The sequence below is a fragment of the Dermacentor silvarum genome, chromosome 4 (genome assembly GCF_013339745.2).
Source record: "Dermacentor silvarum isolate Dsil-2018 chromosome 4, BIME_Dsil_1.4, whole genome shotgun sequence".
NCBI classification, from domain to species: domain Eukaryota; kingdom Metazoa; phylum Arthropoda; class Arachnida; order Ixodida; family Ixodidae; genus Dermacentor; species Dermacentor silvarum.
In genome coordinates, this window is record NC_051157.2 from 21767912 (window position 1) to 21785213 (window position 17302).

At 43.3% G+C, this 17302-nt stretch overlaps 1 protein-coding gene across 2 annotated transcripts in view; it reads left to right on the forward strand.

The window, feature by feature from the left end:
• The window catches only part of LOC119449617 (putative oxidoreductase GLYR1 homolog), a 103097-nt gene that overhangs the window by 8905 nt on the left and 76890 nt on the right, over positions 1-17302 (forward strand). The window contains exons 5-8 of one of the 2 annotated variants that reach the window (XM_037712829.2): positions 546-644; positions 6274-6417; positions 7650-7874; positions 9759-9932. In XM_037712829.2, the coding sequence (XP_037568757.1) occupies positions 546-644; positions 6274-6417; positions 7650-7874; positions 9759-9932 (642 nt within the window). The remainder of the gene's footprint in view (positions 1-545; positions 645-6273; positions 6418-7649; positions 7875-9758; positions 9933-17302) is intronic. The other variant, XM_037712830.2, reaches the window with a different exon arrangement.

The window sequence follows — 17302 nt, forward strand, 5'->3', positions numbered from 1 at the left end:
ACTTTATTCATTGAACTCTTTCATTGCTACTTTTTGTGAAATTTTGTCAATACTACTCAGTCTCATTATTATACCTTGGCCAGTGATGGTTGTAGCAGAGGAGCTTGGAGATTTACTTGGAGAACCAGTATCTGGATTCCCCTAATGATGCAGCAGCCTAGCAGTAATATTTAGCTTGATATCTGGGAGGTTTTCTTTTTCAGTAGCCCTTGTACTGTGGGTAACCTCAGCCTGAATGAAGGTATTCTAAGATGTACTGTTCACTCAAAAGAAACATATTGAAACAGCCCAAATGGCATTGGGTATGCAGACACTGTAATGCTTTTTTTTTTTTTTTTTTTTTTTGCTTTTTGGTAGTAACTTCTAACTTATGTACACAATTTTTGTAATTGTATTGTTTTTAAGCAGCAGGTTTCTGTAACAGCTGTACTTTCTTTCTATAGTTGGGGCCCTTGAAACCTATGAGCCAGAGCCTATAGCTCTTTTTATAGCAAAAGCTGCCTTTGAGGGGCTTACATTGGTTATGTTGTTTTGCACTGTTGCAGCAACCGCTCAGAAGCTCTGATCTGCCCAGCATTGATGAGGAGATTTCCACAATATTCCCTAATGGTTCTGTGAGCCCCATAGCGAACACACCAACCAAGGTGAATTGCCGGTCTAATCATAACTTACCAGTTTGAAGATTTGTATGGGTGGAGATGGGTTTCAAAATTGCATGCAATTCTAATGTCCCTGCTACCTCATCTTGAATTTTGAGTACTCAATGGAGCCGGCATGATTTTTCTAGGTTGTGCGCAAAGAAAAAAAAGGCTTTTTCTTTTTCTTGATGTGGCATTCCCATTGTAAATCACTATAATGGTTTGCAGAGTAGTGTGTTATCGTGTAGTGGTGCTTGGTAGTTTTCTGTAGAGCTGGACAAGCAGTCATTTGTGCTCTCCCCTGCTTACTGCGGAACTTTCAGTGCACAGCTGTGAAGGAAGCACGCTTACCTTCAGGTTGCACCCAAGGCATGTGGCCAGTGGGTCGCACAATGTCAATTTCGTTTGCATGGTTCTCACTCTGCCTGCATTGTTTCCCACTCTCATCTGCAGACTCCTTTTCTGTTTTCTTCCCCCCCCCCTTCCCCCGTTAATTATTTCTGTGATTTGATGTGTTGCATTTCATAAAACCTGATCGGGCAATAGCAGCATTTGAGCTGCTGATGTGGCTTGCTGTTTGCTTTAAACACCCTCGGTTGGCGAGGCATAGTAAGGGCAGTGAAGTTAGCAAACAAAGAAAAGGCTAACAAAATGCAGCAGAAGGGTGTAAGGTGAAGTTGAAAGGCAGTGTCATTCATAGCAGCGTGCTTGTAAAAACATTAATTACACTTCATAACTTTCATCTACATCACTTGCACTTCACCCATGCGCTCATGTGAAATAACGCATGATCACGTAATTACACACAAGAAAAATTAGGGGGCCGTGGAGGGAGTGTTTTACTGCAGCAGTGGAGGCAGTGCTGCTACATGCTTCATCAAATAACCCATTGTCACGTTAACTCCTAAGGAAATCTGCTAACATTTCCTCTAAAAGTGCTTAGTACGGTGGATGCAAAACCAATACTACATGTACCAGCAATATACAATCAAGTCTTTTTTAGCCAAGCCTAGTTTACACACACAGGGAAAACCTTTTGCAACAGTTGTATTGGTGTGGCATTGCATAATCTAAGCATACTTGTTAATAGTGCCACATGACTCGGCTGCCTGCTACGCTCCCAGTTAGAAAACATGAGTGTGCACTTTGCTTGCTTGGTTTTATGGATAAGAGAAATCGTTTGCACCTGCTTCCGGATGCTTTAAAAAAGATCCTGGAGCTACTTGGCCTCTCTGTCTAGTGAAAGACAATGTTATGCTGCTGTTGTAACTAGCATGTCTGGCTTCCTGCATCACAAGTATTGATGAAGGCGTATGTGTTCAGGATGAAACCACAGCAGTAATATGTTGCATATAACTGCAGTATTGTGTTAGCATTTTCATCAAGCATATGCATTAATGGCTATCAATCGGATAAAAGTTACTTTCCTGTTACAGATGGCTTTAAATGCTAGAAGACAGGGCACCTGCATATGTGTTCAGATTTTGATGGCAGCTTCCTTGTGACACATTAAGTGGCATGGAAGATGAATTTTCTATGCATATGCAAGCACTTTATTTGAAATTCATGTTTGAAGATGTATGCGTATGCATGGGCTCTGAACTGCTTTTGCAAATGCAGTCACATTGATAAAGTTTATTAATTCGCGAGCCGATTGTTTCATTTCTCACCCTTACATGTTGCCAGGGATGATTCTACTAGAGCATTCAGAAAACCAGCCTAGCTTTTGCCTCAGGGTGTTGCATCAAGGGCTGTCGTAGATCATGCCCCTATATTACTTATCGTGGAATTCTACCGAGATTCACATGAATGGCTCTATAGCCGCGTTTACATGAATGCGACAGTGGCGCATCACATTTCTAGCGCATCTTCATGTAAACAGTGGTAATGCGCTAGAAAGGCACATCGCATTAATGTGCGAGGCGATGGTAGATTTACGGGCGGGAGTCGACTTACACACGTGGCGCTACCTTCTTGGTAGATTTAATGCGCTACATGTAAACGGCGTCACATCGCCTTTCCCAAATGCGCTTGGAAATGCGATGCGCTACTGTCGCGTTCATGTAAACGTGGCTTATGATGTATAGCAAAGTTACATCGCTAATGCAGTTAGCATATTCAACAAAGTTTCTGTCCTAAACACATCAACCTCGTTTGATTTACTGTGTTCACTTCTTAAATTCAATAAAACCAGTAAGTATGCCACCTGCTCCAAATTGTGAATTTTTGTTTCAAAGCTGCTTCAAGAGCACACTATTGCTTCCATCACTGGTCATGTCCCTTTCTCAGGAGGGCTATATTGTACACAGAGAAATATTTCATGCATCATGGGTTTTCATTCTTGTTATGAAATGCAAGATTGCTTTTAAAGGTCGGGGGGGGGGGGGGGGGAATTGCTGTATTGGCGGCTTCCAGAATTCGCATGAGTAACTTTGTGTTGACAAAGAAAGGAATAGTGGCTTATGTTAATGTGTGAATACTTGCAGAGAGCGAGCGGAACTGTTTCGCTTCCAGCTGTACATTCCTTTTTTCCTGCTTGACTTCGTGAGCTCGCTACAGCATGGCATAATACCTAACAGTTGTTTATTTGCAAGTAACTGACGGCACTTAAATTGCTGCATCAATGTTTTGGCACATACTTGTGCAGTAGCTGTTATGCCCGTTATTTGTGCTTTTGTAGCCTGGTGTGTAAAGAATTTTCAAAGCTACTAGCAAGGTTAAAGAAGTGTACGAAGTGTATTTATGAAAGGGAAAGTTGGCATATACTTGAAAGTAGCAGAAATGGTACTGATTCATCAAAAAGCAAGATGTCTAGTTGAAAAAATTCATCCCACTCCAGCAATCAAACTCTGCATTATCTTTCCAGGGCAGGCACTATGCCATCTATACCAACTGGTGTATTTGACAGTATCAGTGCAAATGAATGGTCGCTTGTTGATTCAAGTAGATGTCAACGTTGCATTTCATGAATATACATCGACCATGTGTGTTCCTGCAGAACTCTTTTGCTTATAAATTGTCCTTAGTCGATTTCGCTAGCGTTTGATGCTTCTATTTTATACCTGTTTAAACCAGAAGTGCCAGACTACTTAGTATGAAGCCTGCCTTGTTAGAGCCGGAAATGATAGTGAGACAGCTCAGCATACACAACACTTGCATTTCTTGTCAACCTGGAAAAGGCAAAGACCACGGCAAAGGCCACTATTCCATGTGACAGCAGGTATTTGGGAATGTGACAGCATCTCGCGGTCATAACTGAAAGATAAAGCAGCTACTGACAGGTGTCATAAGTATCTTAGTCGCCATGTTGGCCCATTCGAGTGCAGCTTTGTTTTATGTACGTTTTACGCGCATCCAGTTTGTTGGAGTTCCCATGTTGCCTCTCTGCGTTTGGCTCAGTGCTACTTATAAAGAACGCCATTTACTTTTCCAGTGATTTAATTAAAGAAGGGTTTATTGCATATTCTTAATGTCAGTGTGGAAATTCAATGCAGTGCACTTTTCCAAACTACTTAGCAGTTGCTGTGTGCTTTATAGGCCAAACATAAAGGGAATAGCAAATTATTATTCAAGCGAGACTTTCTTTTGCATATTATGTTTCAGATGACAAAAGGATGACGCATTGTTAGTTGTCTCCTGAAAAAAATTGGCCGCCATCCCGCCCTGCGAACATTCACGCTGTTATTCTAGTGTGCCTAATTTATATATATATATATATATATATATATATATATAATGCGCTGTATGCCTGATTGCTAAGAAAGGTATGCCGTTTGCCTTCAATTGTTAACCTGGTGTTTACGCCACGAAATTTTCTGACCAACGAGAGGTATACAACTTCACTGTAAAAGGCCTAGTATGCAGGCATTCGTGTCTTAGCTGAGTTGCAGTTAGTGCTGGCATACCATTTAAATGGTCCCTCTAGTTGTAGCCCTTATTATTGTAGACCACTACCAGAATTTCTGCTCTCTGATCTGAATTTAATCTGAGGTTGCATTTAGTTCACGTCCATTCAATGCAAAAGAATATACAGTAAACCCTCGTTAACTAGATCTCTGATATCTCGAAAAAGAAACAATTTTTGCCTGACATGTCAACTTTATGTATTTCTCACCTCTTATCTCGAAATGCTTTTGCGCCTCACTCCGAATATCTTTACTGCGAAAATGACTAGAAAAAGTCGTAACCCAAAGGCTTTCATACTTTGTGCATTGCCACAATATTGTCAAAAAGTGTCATAACCACGCATTTGTTGTAACTTCTGCTTGATTCTACATCACTCTCATCATCAGCTGTTCCCTGCCGGCTGCAATCTTGCTGATATAATAGACCATTTTAGTTGAGTGCCGCATAGTTACGCTCTGATCAGATCTCACGCACTGAGACACTGCAGGGACAATGCGTAGATTTCGCATTTGATAAGTGTGTCTTGCTGAGACGCAAGCGACGCGCTATCAGCTTGGCTGCAAAACAACCCAGAAGCCAAGTAGACGCTCTCTCACGTGCAACAGCATGGCTCTGTGCGAGGATTCCTGTTGCCTGTAGACACCCGACGTGTCAGGTGCCAAGTCGCACAATATCTTCCAAAAGGGGTCTACTGAAAATACCGCTCAAGGTAAATTGAGCTGTTGCAAGAAATTTAGTGGCTACTGGCGCCTGTTTCGAAAGGCTCTGTGCGGTCTATGCACAGCTAGGGGTTATGTTTTCGTGCATTCACTTATCTAGAAAGTTTTTGTGGTTTTTACAACTTCGTGTTAACGGAGCTTTACTTATATATCTGCTGTTGCATTTAGTTCACATCCATTCAGGGCAAAGGAGAAAAAATATATATATTCCTTCGCCCTAAATGGATGTGCATTAAATGCACTTAGTTTTAAGTTATAGATTATTGCAATAATAATACAGTCAAACCACTTTATACTAATGTCGCATTGGACATGAAAATACGTTTGTTACATTTAATATCCCGCTATAAGCATATATGGTGATATTAGTGGAAAAAAATTACAATTTGTAATCACGTCTATGTGAAGGAAACTCAAGTGTGATTTCTTCAACAGGGCAATAAAAAGTTTCCTCTGAATTTTTACAGCTTGTTAGCTGCTTTTCGTTCTGATACTTGGCATGGAAACAACAGTAAATTGCACATACACACTTTGGACCGTCACTAACACACAAGCGTGTGATCTACCCAGCCAAGCTGCGATACAGAATGGGCCATTTCAGCATGGAGGAAATAAAGTTACCCTTTCCTTCGTGCATTTCAAGTCGCACTTGCTAACTAGTCGGTTTCATTATAGCATGAACATTTTCGGAGCATTATAGCACTTTGGTTTCATTATAGCAGGAGAATAATTCAGTGAAATAAAGCCAAAACTAACCAAAATGTATGCTTACTTCGTTATATCTGTGGTTGTTATATTAAGGTTCAGCTTTATTGGTAATAAATGATTGTGAGTAAATCAAATTGGGCACGCATACCACTTGTTTCATTGCTGTTAGCAATAGGCAACAATGTAGACTCTTTTAGAAGCATTTTGTCAGAGGTTATTAATTATTGTTCTGATCTCTCCTGTATCTCATGGCAGAAAGTTAGGATACTGACCACTGCTTTCCCTTTTCTCGTTTCATGAAGGGCCCACCACCTGCAAGAGTGACTGCCTCTGAAGACGAGGTTGAAGAGGCACCAGCAACCCCTGCTGTGACACCAGTCAAGACGCCCAAGACGCCAAAGGAACCAGCGACAACTGACAAAGAGCCAAAGCGGAGAAAAAGAGAGGTGAAGAGCTGCTTAATTTAGATTTTTTTCTCCAAAGTTGGGGGCCACGCTGAAGTCTGAGTTTGTGCCATCTTGGGGGTGCTGTCAGTGTGAAGTCGTCAACTGCACTGCCCATTGTATGGTGCTATGCTAAAGTGACCAGTCATCCTCATTTAGGTAAGACGTATCTTGTTTGAAGATTCCTCCATTAAATTTTCTAAGTCAAGAGGCCTCTTTTCCAAGCTATTGCAAATGTCAGACCCACTTACCTTAAGCTGGAGGAGTGGTTTTATTGAACAGTGGTAGTAGCCCCTTTACAAGCACAAGAAAATAGCACACATGCATTTGGCTCTTATTTTTTATTTATTTATTTATTTACTTATTGATTTATTACAGTTCTTTCAAGGCCCTGGAAGCATTGTTGAAAGGGTGAGGGCAATTAAACAGATCAAAAAGACATAGTCAAACAGAGGTGTTGATGACTTGTTTTAAAAGATGTTTCTTTGGTGTGGGCTGTGGAAGGGTGAAGGCCTTTCCATTCTGATCGGCCGGTGAGCATCCTGTAAGAGTCCACCTAGTCGACTGTCCATTTTGGCTGCCGCTGAATGGCTGGAGCTGTACCAGTGAAGAGAAGACTGGCACCCCCAGTTAGTCTCCTCCTTGCTGATTTAGCACCAGCCAATCGGCAGCAGCTGATATGGGCAGTTCAATAGGCAGACTTTTCCAGAATTTAGGATTAAGCGGTTGCTTTCTCAGACGGCGCCGATGAGACACTGGCGCCCTATGGTGGCACGCACGCGAACTGGTTGCTGCGAAAGTCACTTGCAAAAGTTTCCAGCACAGCGGGCGCGGCCACGCGCTGATTGGTCGGCGCTCATCGAGCCGCTTCCGGCGCCGGCGGCAAGATCTCTGTTGTGTCTTGAGCACGATGTTTCGGCTTGGTGCCTCCCTCAGCGTCGACGCTGAGCGACGCCGGTTGACGAAACGCCAGAAAACGCCGGGAATGTGGTCTGGCCTTAACACCGTATACATAGATTTTGTCTGTGGAACAGCTGTCCAGCATCGGAAGTTTTGCTTTGCTTGCATGCCCCCTGAAGCATGTAACATATGCCAAAGTGCGGAAGTAGGACTTAAAAAGTGCTAGGCTGCTGTACTTGCATAGCACTGTATTTTCTTTTTAGCCATACTGCTGAACTTGTGGACGTTGATAGCCCCTTTGACATTCAGTTGCGTGACACACCATGCTTTTACAGTCGCAGGACCAGTCACATCGGGCATCCAAGCGAACCTCTTCTGAGAGCAGCAGTACAAGCTCGGCACCCACGAAAAGAAACAAGGCAGCTGCGGCTGAAAAGACTTCTTCGGTGGCAGCTGCAACACCAAATAACAATGCAGCTGGCCTCAACAGTGTGTCAAATGCCACTTCATCATCCAAGTCCAGCTCCAACCTTCTCAGGCAGTCTTATGTCACAAGGCCCGTAAGTGCAGCTTTTGGCCTCTGGTTTGACGAGTAGAGTGCTAGGCAAGTGTTGCACGTAAAGAGCAATGGCCATGGCATCTCATGACCGTTATATTTGAGTATTTTATTTATTTATTTTTTTTGGGGGGGGGGGGCATTCTGCGTTGCATGTAAATGTGCTTGCACACAAGCACATGTTCGGTCTGCATCATGGTGACAGCACAGATGACCGGTCAAGAGAAATGCTAGTAAACCTTGATATAAGAATGAAGTTGAAAGGGCAACCCAAAAATAACTTCATTATAACCATTGTTTGTTACAAATGTCTGCCCTCGTGTCAACATCGCCGTTGGTGGGTGTGGGCATAGTTATTGTATTTACTCATGTAAAACCTGCACTTTATTTTTTGTTTTTACTGAGTGTGACTTGAAGCTTATTTCTTGCATACAGTACAGAGTAAAATAAATGAGCAACGCATTTGGATCCCTAGCTTGAGTCTAGTAGGTATCTGTAACAAAATTATGTAGAGGAATCAAAGCAAGAAAACAGATAGCACAGACACATGAGGCAGGCTCATAGCTACTCACTGAAATCTCAAACTGCTATGCAAAATAATACAACCACTAGCGGCCAATTTTTCGGACAAGGACAATGCTGCAAAAATGTCCGAATTAATCGGGCCGTCCAACGAAAAACAAATTGCAATGGCTTTTTTTTTTTTTTTTCTTTACAGCAGGAAATTTGTTTAGACTTGCTCATTGCTGTGCTCCATTAAATAAGGTTTGTCCTATTTACCAAAATCTAACACACAACTTTGTTGGAGGAAGTGGGTCCAAAAATTGCCTTTGCATTACAATTGGATACGAAACCAAAATTGCGTTTGTGGCGTTGGCAGCAGAATACCATCAGACGCTGTGTCATCGCGTGTGTGAAGTGGGGGTGCGGGCCTTACACAAGTAAATACGGAATATAAAAAAGCCAGCATCAGTGTAACACGAAAGAAATATCTATACCTACGGCATAATCTGATTGCTCAGCTTACAATTCCATGGATGTGACAGCAGAGCACTGCAATCCACCAATTTCTTACAGTGCTCGAACCCGGGTGAGCACTTCTAAACAAAAGTTTTGTTACACTGGCATCCAGCAACAAAGGTTATGTAAAACCAGAGGCTTGCAGTGCTGTGACAGCACATTCAAAAAGCGCTGATAAACCAAGTCATTCACGAAAGCATAAGCAGGGTAGGAAGTTGCGAACTTCTTACTCCGCATGTACAGCAGCTTATTGTGGCTGCAATTACACTGCACATGTATCATAAAGCGCATACGTCACTGTTCGTATTTTATTCTGGCAGAGTACACAATGCACTGCCTGAGTACAGCATTTTGTTTGCATAGAATGCAAACCGTGTAGCTCTGACTGCTCTGACAGCAGTATGGCCGCTTTGGTGTGTTGCCAGGTAGCTGAAACCTCTCGGGACTTTTAAACTGCCGCATCAGACCAGTTACTTGCAGCATCTTGTGCAGCCAGATTTGAGCCTGAACAGTGTTCGATGATCAATAAATCTTCATTCTAAACTAAATATAGTTTAGTATGTCCATTTCTGTAAAATTTCTCATTAAAATTACATTTGAAATTCATCTGTTTATATAGTGATTTCAAGGTGAATTCCAATTAGTACATTGTTATATCGATTAGTTCAATATGATCGATTTCATTACAGCCAAGGCAGATGCAGTCTTGCTTTTATATCTCTCTTGACCAGTCACCTGTGCATTGTGCGTAAATGCAGTTTTTGGCGTTTGGACAGTGTTTAAAGTGCTGGTGCAAGGTATGCGTGACTTCTTTCATGTAGCAAGCTTACAACTCCAGTAACATGTTGACTTTACACATGGATGACAGGTGACACCACCCCTGGATGTGGAGAGGATATCGGATGTCTTGCGGTCGAAACATGTCAGCCCATCGCCCCTCAAGTTTGGGTTTCTGGGATTGGGCAACATGGGCCAGGGCATGGTCAAGAACCTCCTCAACTCGGGTCACCACATCACTGTATGGAACAGGACACCCTCCAAGGTCTGGTGCACCTTTTACCTTCACCTGAGCTGATGACTTGGATTTATCAGAGGCCCTTGCAAAACAAAAACAGTAGAGCATCCAGGACTGAAGGGGGTGTGTACTGGAGTTGTTGAGATAAATGTGCCGCAGTAAATGAGAAAATGGTTTATTCACAATGCCGCAGTTTAATGCAATTAGCATTCTTAGTCTACTTCAGGAACTTTGTGTCTATATTCAGTGGAACCCCGATTATACGACTTTCAGGGGACCACGCAATGCCGTCGTATAATTGAAAAATTAAGAATATAAGCAGTGATGCTCAGTCTTGCCCAAAAAACAGGTACAGACCGCCTGAATACGCCCGCGGCACGAACCTGCACTGCTCCAAGGAAGGTAAATTAAATTATAAAGAAATTACTGTATTTATTCATGTAACGTGCATATTTTTCATGATTTTCGTAGCTTGAAATCAACCCTCGCGTTACAGTCGAATAACAGCAAAATTGACCATTTTAAAACAAATGCTCTAAATCCCGCGATTTCTAGCGCTACGTTGGCAACCTGTAACTTTACGACTAGATCCCATTAATTTACAAGTCGACCGAAGTCTGAACTTGTTTTTGTTTGGGAATCGACGCTGTTTTCACTGTGCTTGTGCCTGGTTACGATGCCGCAATACCCTACGGCCTTTTGCGATTCGACTCCGTTCATTCGCGACGTTATGGCGATGCAGCGCATTTGGTATGACGGCCGCTTCGAGAGACGAGCAATTTTGATCGCCGAGGAGCTGGGAAAGTCTGCTGCGGCTCGGTGTCTCGACGTTGCCAAATTGCGGATGGCGGGACCAGCGGCAGGCCCTCTTTAAGTGCGAGGCCAGTCGGAAAGGCTCTGTGGAACCTGAAGTGGCCTGGTACTGACCCCGAATGAAATGTTTGTGCGGTCTTTGAAGTACTTAAATCTCAAACAAGCTCGACAGCACGGAAGATGACTTGATTTTCGGGCAATCACTTCTGAGTTTCTGTTTTGCGAGACTCTGCGCGTCCCGGCACCGAACCTCTCGAAGTATATGGGAGACAGCGCTGTTGGCGCTGATAGCGTGCTTAGGACAGCGCCAGAAACACTTGGTGCTTGCCGTGCCGAGTCGCGCGAAATTTCGCGACAGTGCAACTATCAACGAAAGTGCTCGCCTGAGAATACAGCCCAAGGAAACCTCCGTCTCCTCTTCAGACGGCGATGATGAGTGAAGAGAACACGTTTCTGCATTGCCATTCCTTGAATCAAGGTACCATTTCTTTTTCTGTTCATGTTGTGTTAAATTCGAGCTTTTATTTTTATTATTTCGCATGACTGGGAAGTCGCCTCTCGCGTTGTAATCGCGGTCACGTTAAATTCGGGTGAGTACGGTACTGCACACCTGTTATCAGCCGGTTGCAGTGTGCTCACGCACTAGCCTGCGTCTGCTTAGCGCTTTTTTTTTTTTTTTCTCTCTCCCTCGGACAGTACCGAGAGAGGCATCGTACGAAGCGGGGTTGGCGTAAGGTTGCGTCATATAATCGATGTTTTCAATACATTATTTCTATGGCCGTGTTTTGCCCCGACCAAACCAATTCGTCGTAAAATGCGGGGCGATGTATAATCGAGGTTCCACTGTACTGTCTGTCTAGCCTCTTTACGCCACTCTTCCCAGTGACCCAAGTTGTCTACAAGCTTAGGCCACTAGTTACGGTAGAGCCCCTCTTCTCTACTTAGTCCTGCTGTACCTAGTACCTACTGCACCATTTTCCAGGGGACCCTGAGGAAAAAATTTAAACAAACCTAATGCTCAGGAAACATATTTTGCGGACACACTGTTAACAAAGACACTAGCACGGCTCAACCTCGAAAGGATTTACAGTCGCCAACTGGTAATGAGAACTTGGGAGGACTGCCTAAAGGTTTGCAATATCGGATTTGGCAGGTCATGAGCGACTTAATTCACAAATGGCCGAAAGAGGTGTGTCATACTTAAATTGTCACTTTCGGGGATACCTCCTCTTTCGCAAGATTTTGCATGACTAGTGCCAGACACATCGGTGTCTACCAGTGATGGTATTTTTGGCACAATGCCATGCACGCTGCTTTATCACAGTGCCAGGATCGCAGTGACACGTCAATGTGCCCAATGCTACAAAACTGATAGGATCTTCGAAAGTGATATTCCGAGAATGCGCCCCAAGCTTGTTAATGCATTGCTACAGGCAGATATGCTTGCCTGCATGGTCAGTCCATATAGCCATGAATAGACAAAAGTACAGCCAATGCATGCACCGCATCATCATCTCCTGGCAACATAAATGTCCATTGAGTTGCATTGGTCGGAAGTGCGCAGCTGTCCGTTAGGCGGTAATAGGATGTCTAGCGTGGTCAACGTGTTTTAGATAATGCGTAAACAATGACTTATCAAAGGAGACTCTAATACATAAGTGTTTGTAAGCCCTTTGCTGGAACTGGGCTTTACCGATGTTTTACCTGGGAAAATGCATTAAGATATGAGCAGGGTTATGGTGTATATATTGGTTGATGTCTTGCGGAGCAGACATCGGTATTCTGGACCCAGTAGACAACTTTGGCCACTAGAATGTGCCCAGACACACAACTTTCACTCCGTAATTACATAAAATAAACGCAGTGATGCTACAGCTGCGCCAATTGCGTCAAAGTGCGCCGAGAGGCGAACCCTGCTTCATGCGGCTACATTTCGGCAAAATATGAGAAATTTGTGCCCACTCGGCGCCAAAAGGGTTGCTCGTGCTTTCGAAAACGGAGCTAAGCTCTCAAGCGCCATTTTACTGCATAAATGGCATGGCGTGGACCAGTGGGCTGCATTAGCTCTGCGATGGATAGAGTCAAGTCTGTCCAATTAAGCCTGGATCGTACGGCTGTTTCTTCCGTAGGTCGTCCATATTCAATAGCTTCCACCACAACGTGTGTGGGTTGCTTTAGCAACGGGACAGCCTTGCTTTTCAGGCGGCAGTGAGAATCGCACTGCCGCAGAGCCAGACCCCGCGCTCCTTCTGTATGACCATCGTAACACAGTCACCAAAATTTTGGACGCTGTATGGCGCCTCGCTCGATTTTTCGAACATAACACGCAATTTTCCACTATTCAATTTATCGCCTATCCCCCACTTTTCTTGGCGTGGCGATTTCACAGCGTAAGTATGGTGTACGGCCGCTACTAAGATTTTGGTCGACTTGGCAACAAACAGCAACTTTCGCTGCTGGATACAGATGAAGCACCGTTCGTTAGGCCTTGCTGTATCGTACAACTGTGGCAAAAATTCACTACCAGTTGACGCGGTGGCAGGCAGCAAGTGTCGCGGCAAGATGGCCTCCAATGTGTTCGCACTAGTCAACCGCTTCGGTTACAGGGCGCGAGATCCCGGGCTAGATTGGTGGCCGGAAGCCAAGATTGGGCCCGCGGATGACATGCCGGCATCTGCGACGAACGCTTTTTCGAAGTTTGTTTTTGTGCTTACTAGATGGAATGGTGAAAGTTTGCATGTAGGCAGAAAGCTCCAAACTGAATTCGCTGATCGCAGCCTAATTTGACAGGGTTACATGTGCACATTCAAAGGTCACACATGTATATCTGTGCTTGCAACGGTGCACAACACACATCGAGTGGCACGACAAGCTAAAGTGAACCGCTCCGGCAGTATTTCAAGTAGGTGGTTATCGGTGAATCACAGCAACAATAAGTACATTTTTCATACTGCTGGCGGCACCTTTTTTCTTTTTTTCGATGAGTGCTCTATTTTAAAGGATGCATTTATAGGAGTGAGATCACGTTGGAGGTTTTTAAAACGCTTCCGAATTCTGTATGTAGCATGTCCAAGTGCTTCCGTGCTTTTTTAAGCCACTGAAGTGCTCTTTAAGCACATCTTAGGACACCACCGCTTCGTCAATTATCGAGATTCGACTGTACAAAAACTGTACCACGGAACAGTGGTAAAGTGCTGCATGTCAGTGTATAAGCAAATTAATGATGCAGTAAAGAATTGTGTGTTAAAGGCATTCCGCATCGCCAGTGAATGACCAGCAGTAAATCTTGTGGTGTTATCTGATGGGCACATAGTCCACGGGACACACCAGCACAATTATCTTTCCCTTTGCATTCCCAGCTCAAATTAGCCACATTCGCTCAGTGATCCGTAATTTCCGATACAGTGCTTCAATGATATGGTGCAGCTGCAGACCGATAATTTGGACAGCTTCGAGGAAATTCCAGACACTGCTCGAGAATTTGATTAACTCTTTTCAGCTTCACCTGCATAATCGAGTGCCTATTTGGCCATTGAGTCTAGCAAAGAAATAATTTTTATACGTTGCCGGCGCCCCCTTGAAACTGAAGGTAATGGTCTGCCCGTGCCTAGTCACCTGGTCTTTCCAGTTGTAGCCGACTCCGCCCAAACCGCAGCACAAGTCCATTTAAAAGCAGCTGAGTGAAGGACTGCATTTGCTCTTTGTCACACACGTTCTGCATGCCCAGGTTTGTTTCCTCACGTGTTAAATTGCAACGGTCTTCGGCGACTATGACTGCTGTTTTGAATTTCAGACTCGCAATCATCAAGTAGCTTCAAACTGTGCCAACTTTACCCTCTATGTTTTCATTGAAGAGACCAGCGATTAAGTGAGGAAACTGCCGGACAATGAATGTTGCAAAGAAACCTGTGGTTATGCGGCAATTGGAGCATGGTCAGCCTAAGTTGCTGGGGATGAAAGTTTGTTGCATTTGTAAACTGTACTTTCGTTTGTCTGTAGCGACAGCCATGACTATGGTCAAAATAGTGACAAGGTCGCATGCAAGCATTCGTGCAGCAACACATTGGCCAGCTTTTCTGGCCGCTTGTGGGACTTGTTTTCTGGTGAATTTGAGATTTCGGGCACAGTTTATTCTGACTTTTAGACAGCCCCCACTGATTCCAAATTGTCGGTCATTGACTGTATTTCGCGCTGTACTGTGTGTCAAGTTCAAAGGAACTCTCCTCTGTTCTAACTCGGTTTAATGTTCCAGTCTCCTTGGGGTCAAAATTAATGAGGTCCTGCTGTACTGTCTTCGACTGTCTTACTACATTGCAGGGTGTAGTGTGATACTTGGCCCAACTACGGTCCGCAGAGGGAATGCCACGTTTTGTTGAATTTGCTGCCAGTGTTAGGGTCACTGGCTGTCCTTTCTGAAAAAAAAATGTATATATATATATATATATATATATATATATATATATATTGGTCCATTCTTGGGAAGCACTCGCCGAGGTCTACTAAATTGTATGTGTTGTTTCCTGTGAATATTTACTGCCATCTTTGGCACCCAGACAACTCTGCACTTATATTTTACAATCTTGTCTGTAAGCAGCCAGCAGGGTTTTGTGAAAGTGCATAAGCACCTTCAAGTTAAGCTGTTTCTTCGCCATTGCTTAGCATGATGTTTTCACCGTGCACATTTTAATGAGAGCAACAGTGATGACTTTAGCAACAAAGAACATTGTATTCCTCCATCAGAAAGGGCAATAACCTTGACTTCAGTGGTGGTTTACCTGCAAGTGCCTTAGTCATACCCAATTACCGAGAATGTTTACCACTTTTAATGGTGGTTACGTGTGCCCTTTGTTAGTCGGATACAATGTGCAATAGACGGACACAAAAATGGTAGCTGTGGTTCTCCCATGTGGGGCACCGGGGAATCTTGTCTTGGGCTACTGGCTCCGCTCTAGGACAAGTGATTTCTTGGGCGGGACTTTAGTTTACAAATTGAGACCGAGCATGCCGAACAGTTTAGTACTATGTACTGTCAGCGGGATTGACTGCAATCGGTTCGATTGGCTCATCTATTTTATTGCTTCACAGCTGCGTTCATCATTCATTGTCCACTCGGTCAACAGTGAATCGTACCCAGAAAGTGGCAATGGGTTCGGTCCTTCTTTTCAATTTCTTTCTTTAGAAACATAAGCTAACCAGAAGGCTAGCAGGTAGCAGTGCGAGGCCTGATTAACAAATCAAAGGGCAGGAACATTGAGTGAGCAGATGTCATCCACCTGAAAGCGGTCTAATGCTGCAGAGGAAACCCATACAGGTTTTTCAGAAAGCTACACATTAAAAAAAAAAAAAAAACTTATCTAACACATGACAAAGTAATTGGCTTTAAATTAATTGCAAATTTCTGCTTACTGCAATTCAGTAAAATCTAATTCAGTTTTCATGGTGCCAAAAATGTGTCCTTATTATCTGAATATAAAATTGAGTTATCTAATGGACCAACAGAACAATAGACAAATGCTAAGCGGTTCAACATTTCGTCATTGAGTAAATGAATTTGTTAGTCATTTTTCATAGCAACTGCAATTTATTTATTTATTTATTTTTTAATTGTGTGCAAGTTGTAAGTGCTTGCAACTTATTATGGAACTTCTGCACGATGGCAAGAGCCTCCACTTCATCCACAGTGCATTGGCAGCAACTGCACTGACACATGCGTCTTTATCCTGACAGGTGAATTTTTGAATACCGAGTGTACTGAGCGTTGTGCAGCTGCCAACTAAACTTCCATAGCGGTATAGTCAGGGAGTTTGATGCTAGCACGCAACCCACGGTGAAGGGTCTTTCATCGTGCATTTTATGTTATGTCATGTTGCAAAGCGTTGCACCATTTCAAAACAAAACTGCTTACCATAACTGCTGTCACCAACCATGGCAGATGAATCTGTGGTAACAGAGGTGTGCTACCAATACAAGGTCGTGCGCAACACAAAACTTGAAAAGGGAACAAAGCACGGTACGTAGCAACAAATATTTTGCTATTCTGTTTCATGTGATGATGCCTACCACCCAGGACATAACACCACTTTTCCTTTGCACAATGCAATGTGTTTGTTGCTTTTTATAGATTTTCTGAATTAAAAATCTTGCGTTTGCATAATTGGACACAGTGGCTCGAGTATTTAGTTTTTTCTTGCTTGATAGAGATTTTGTAAATAATTTATGAGCATTAAATTTTGCAGAAATTCATGAACAGAATTTGTATTTCTACACGTGCAAGATTTTCAGCACACCAACTTTTTGTGCCACCATTCAATAAAATATTTTGTAAGTGGCTTACAGTAAACACTGGAGGGGGAAAGAAGCTAGTTACTTTTCCATGCTCTCATGCATGGCAGGGAGAGCTAGTATAGCATCTACGTCAGCAGAAAGTCTTCGATGTTTCCACCACAACATTAGAAGTCTAAATTTATACAGAAGAGCCTTGCTTTGGTATGTTCTTAGCATGATGTGCCAGCTTTGTACACTGATTAAATGAAACATTAGTGCTAAATGTCAGAAATGCAAATTGAGCTGGGTTTCACGAAATA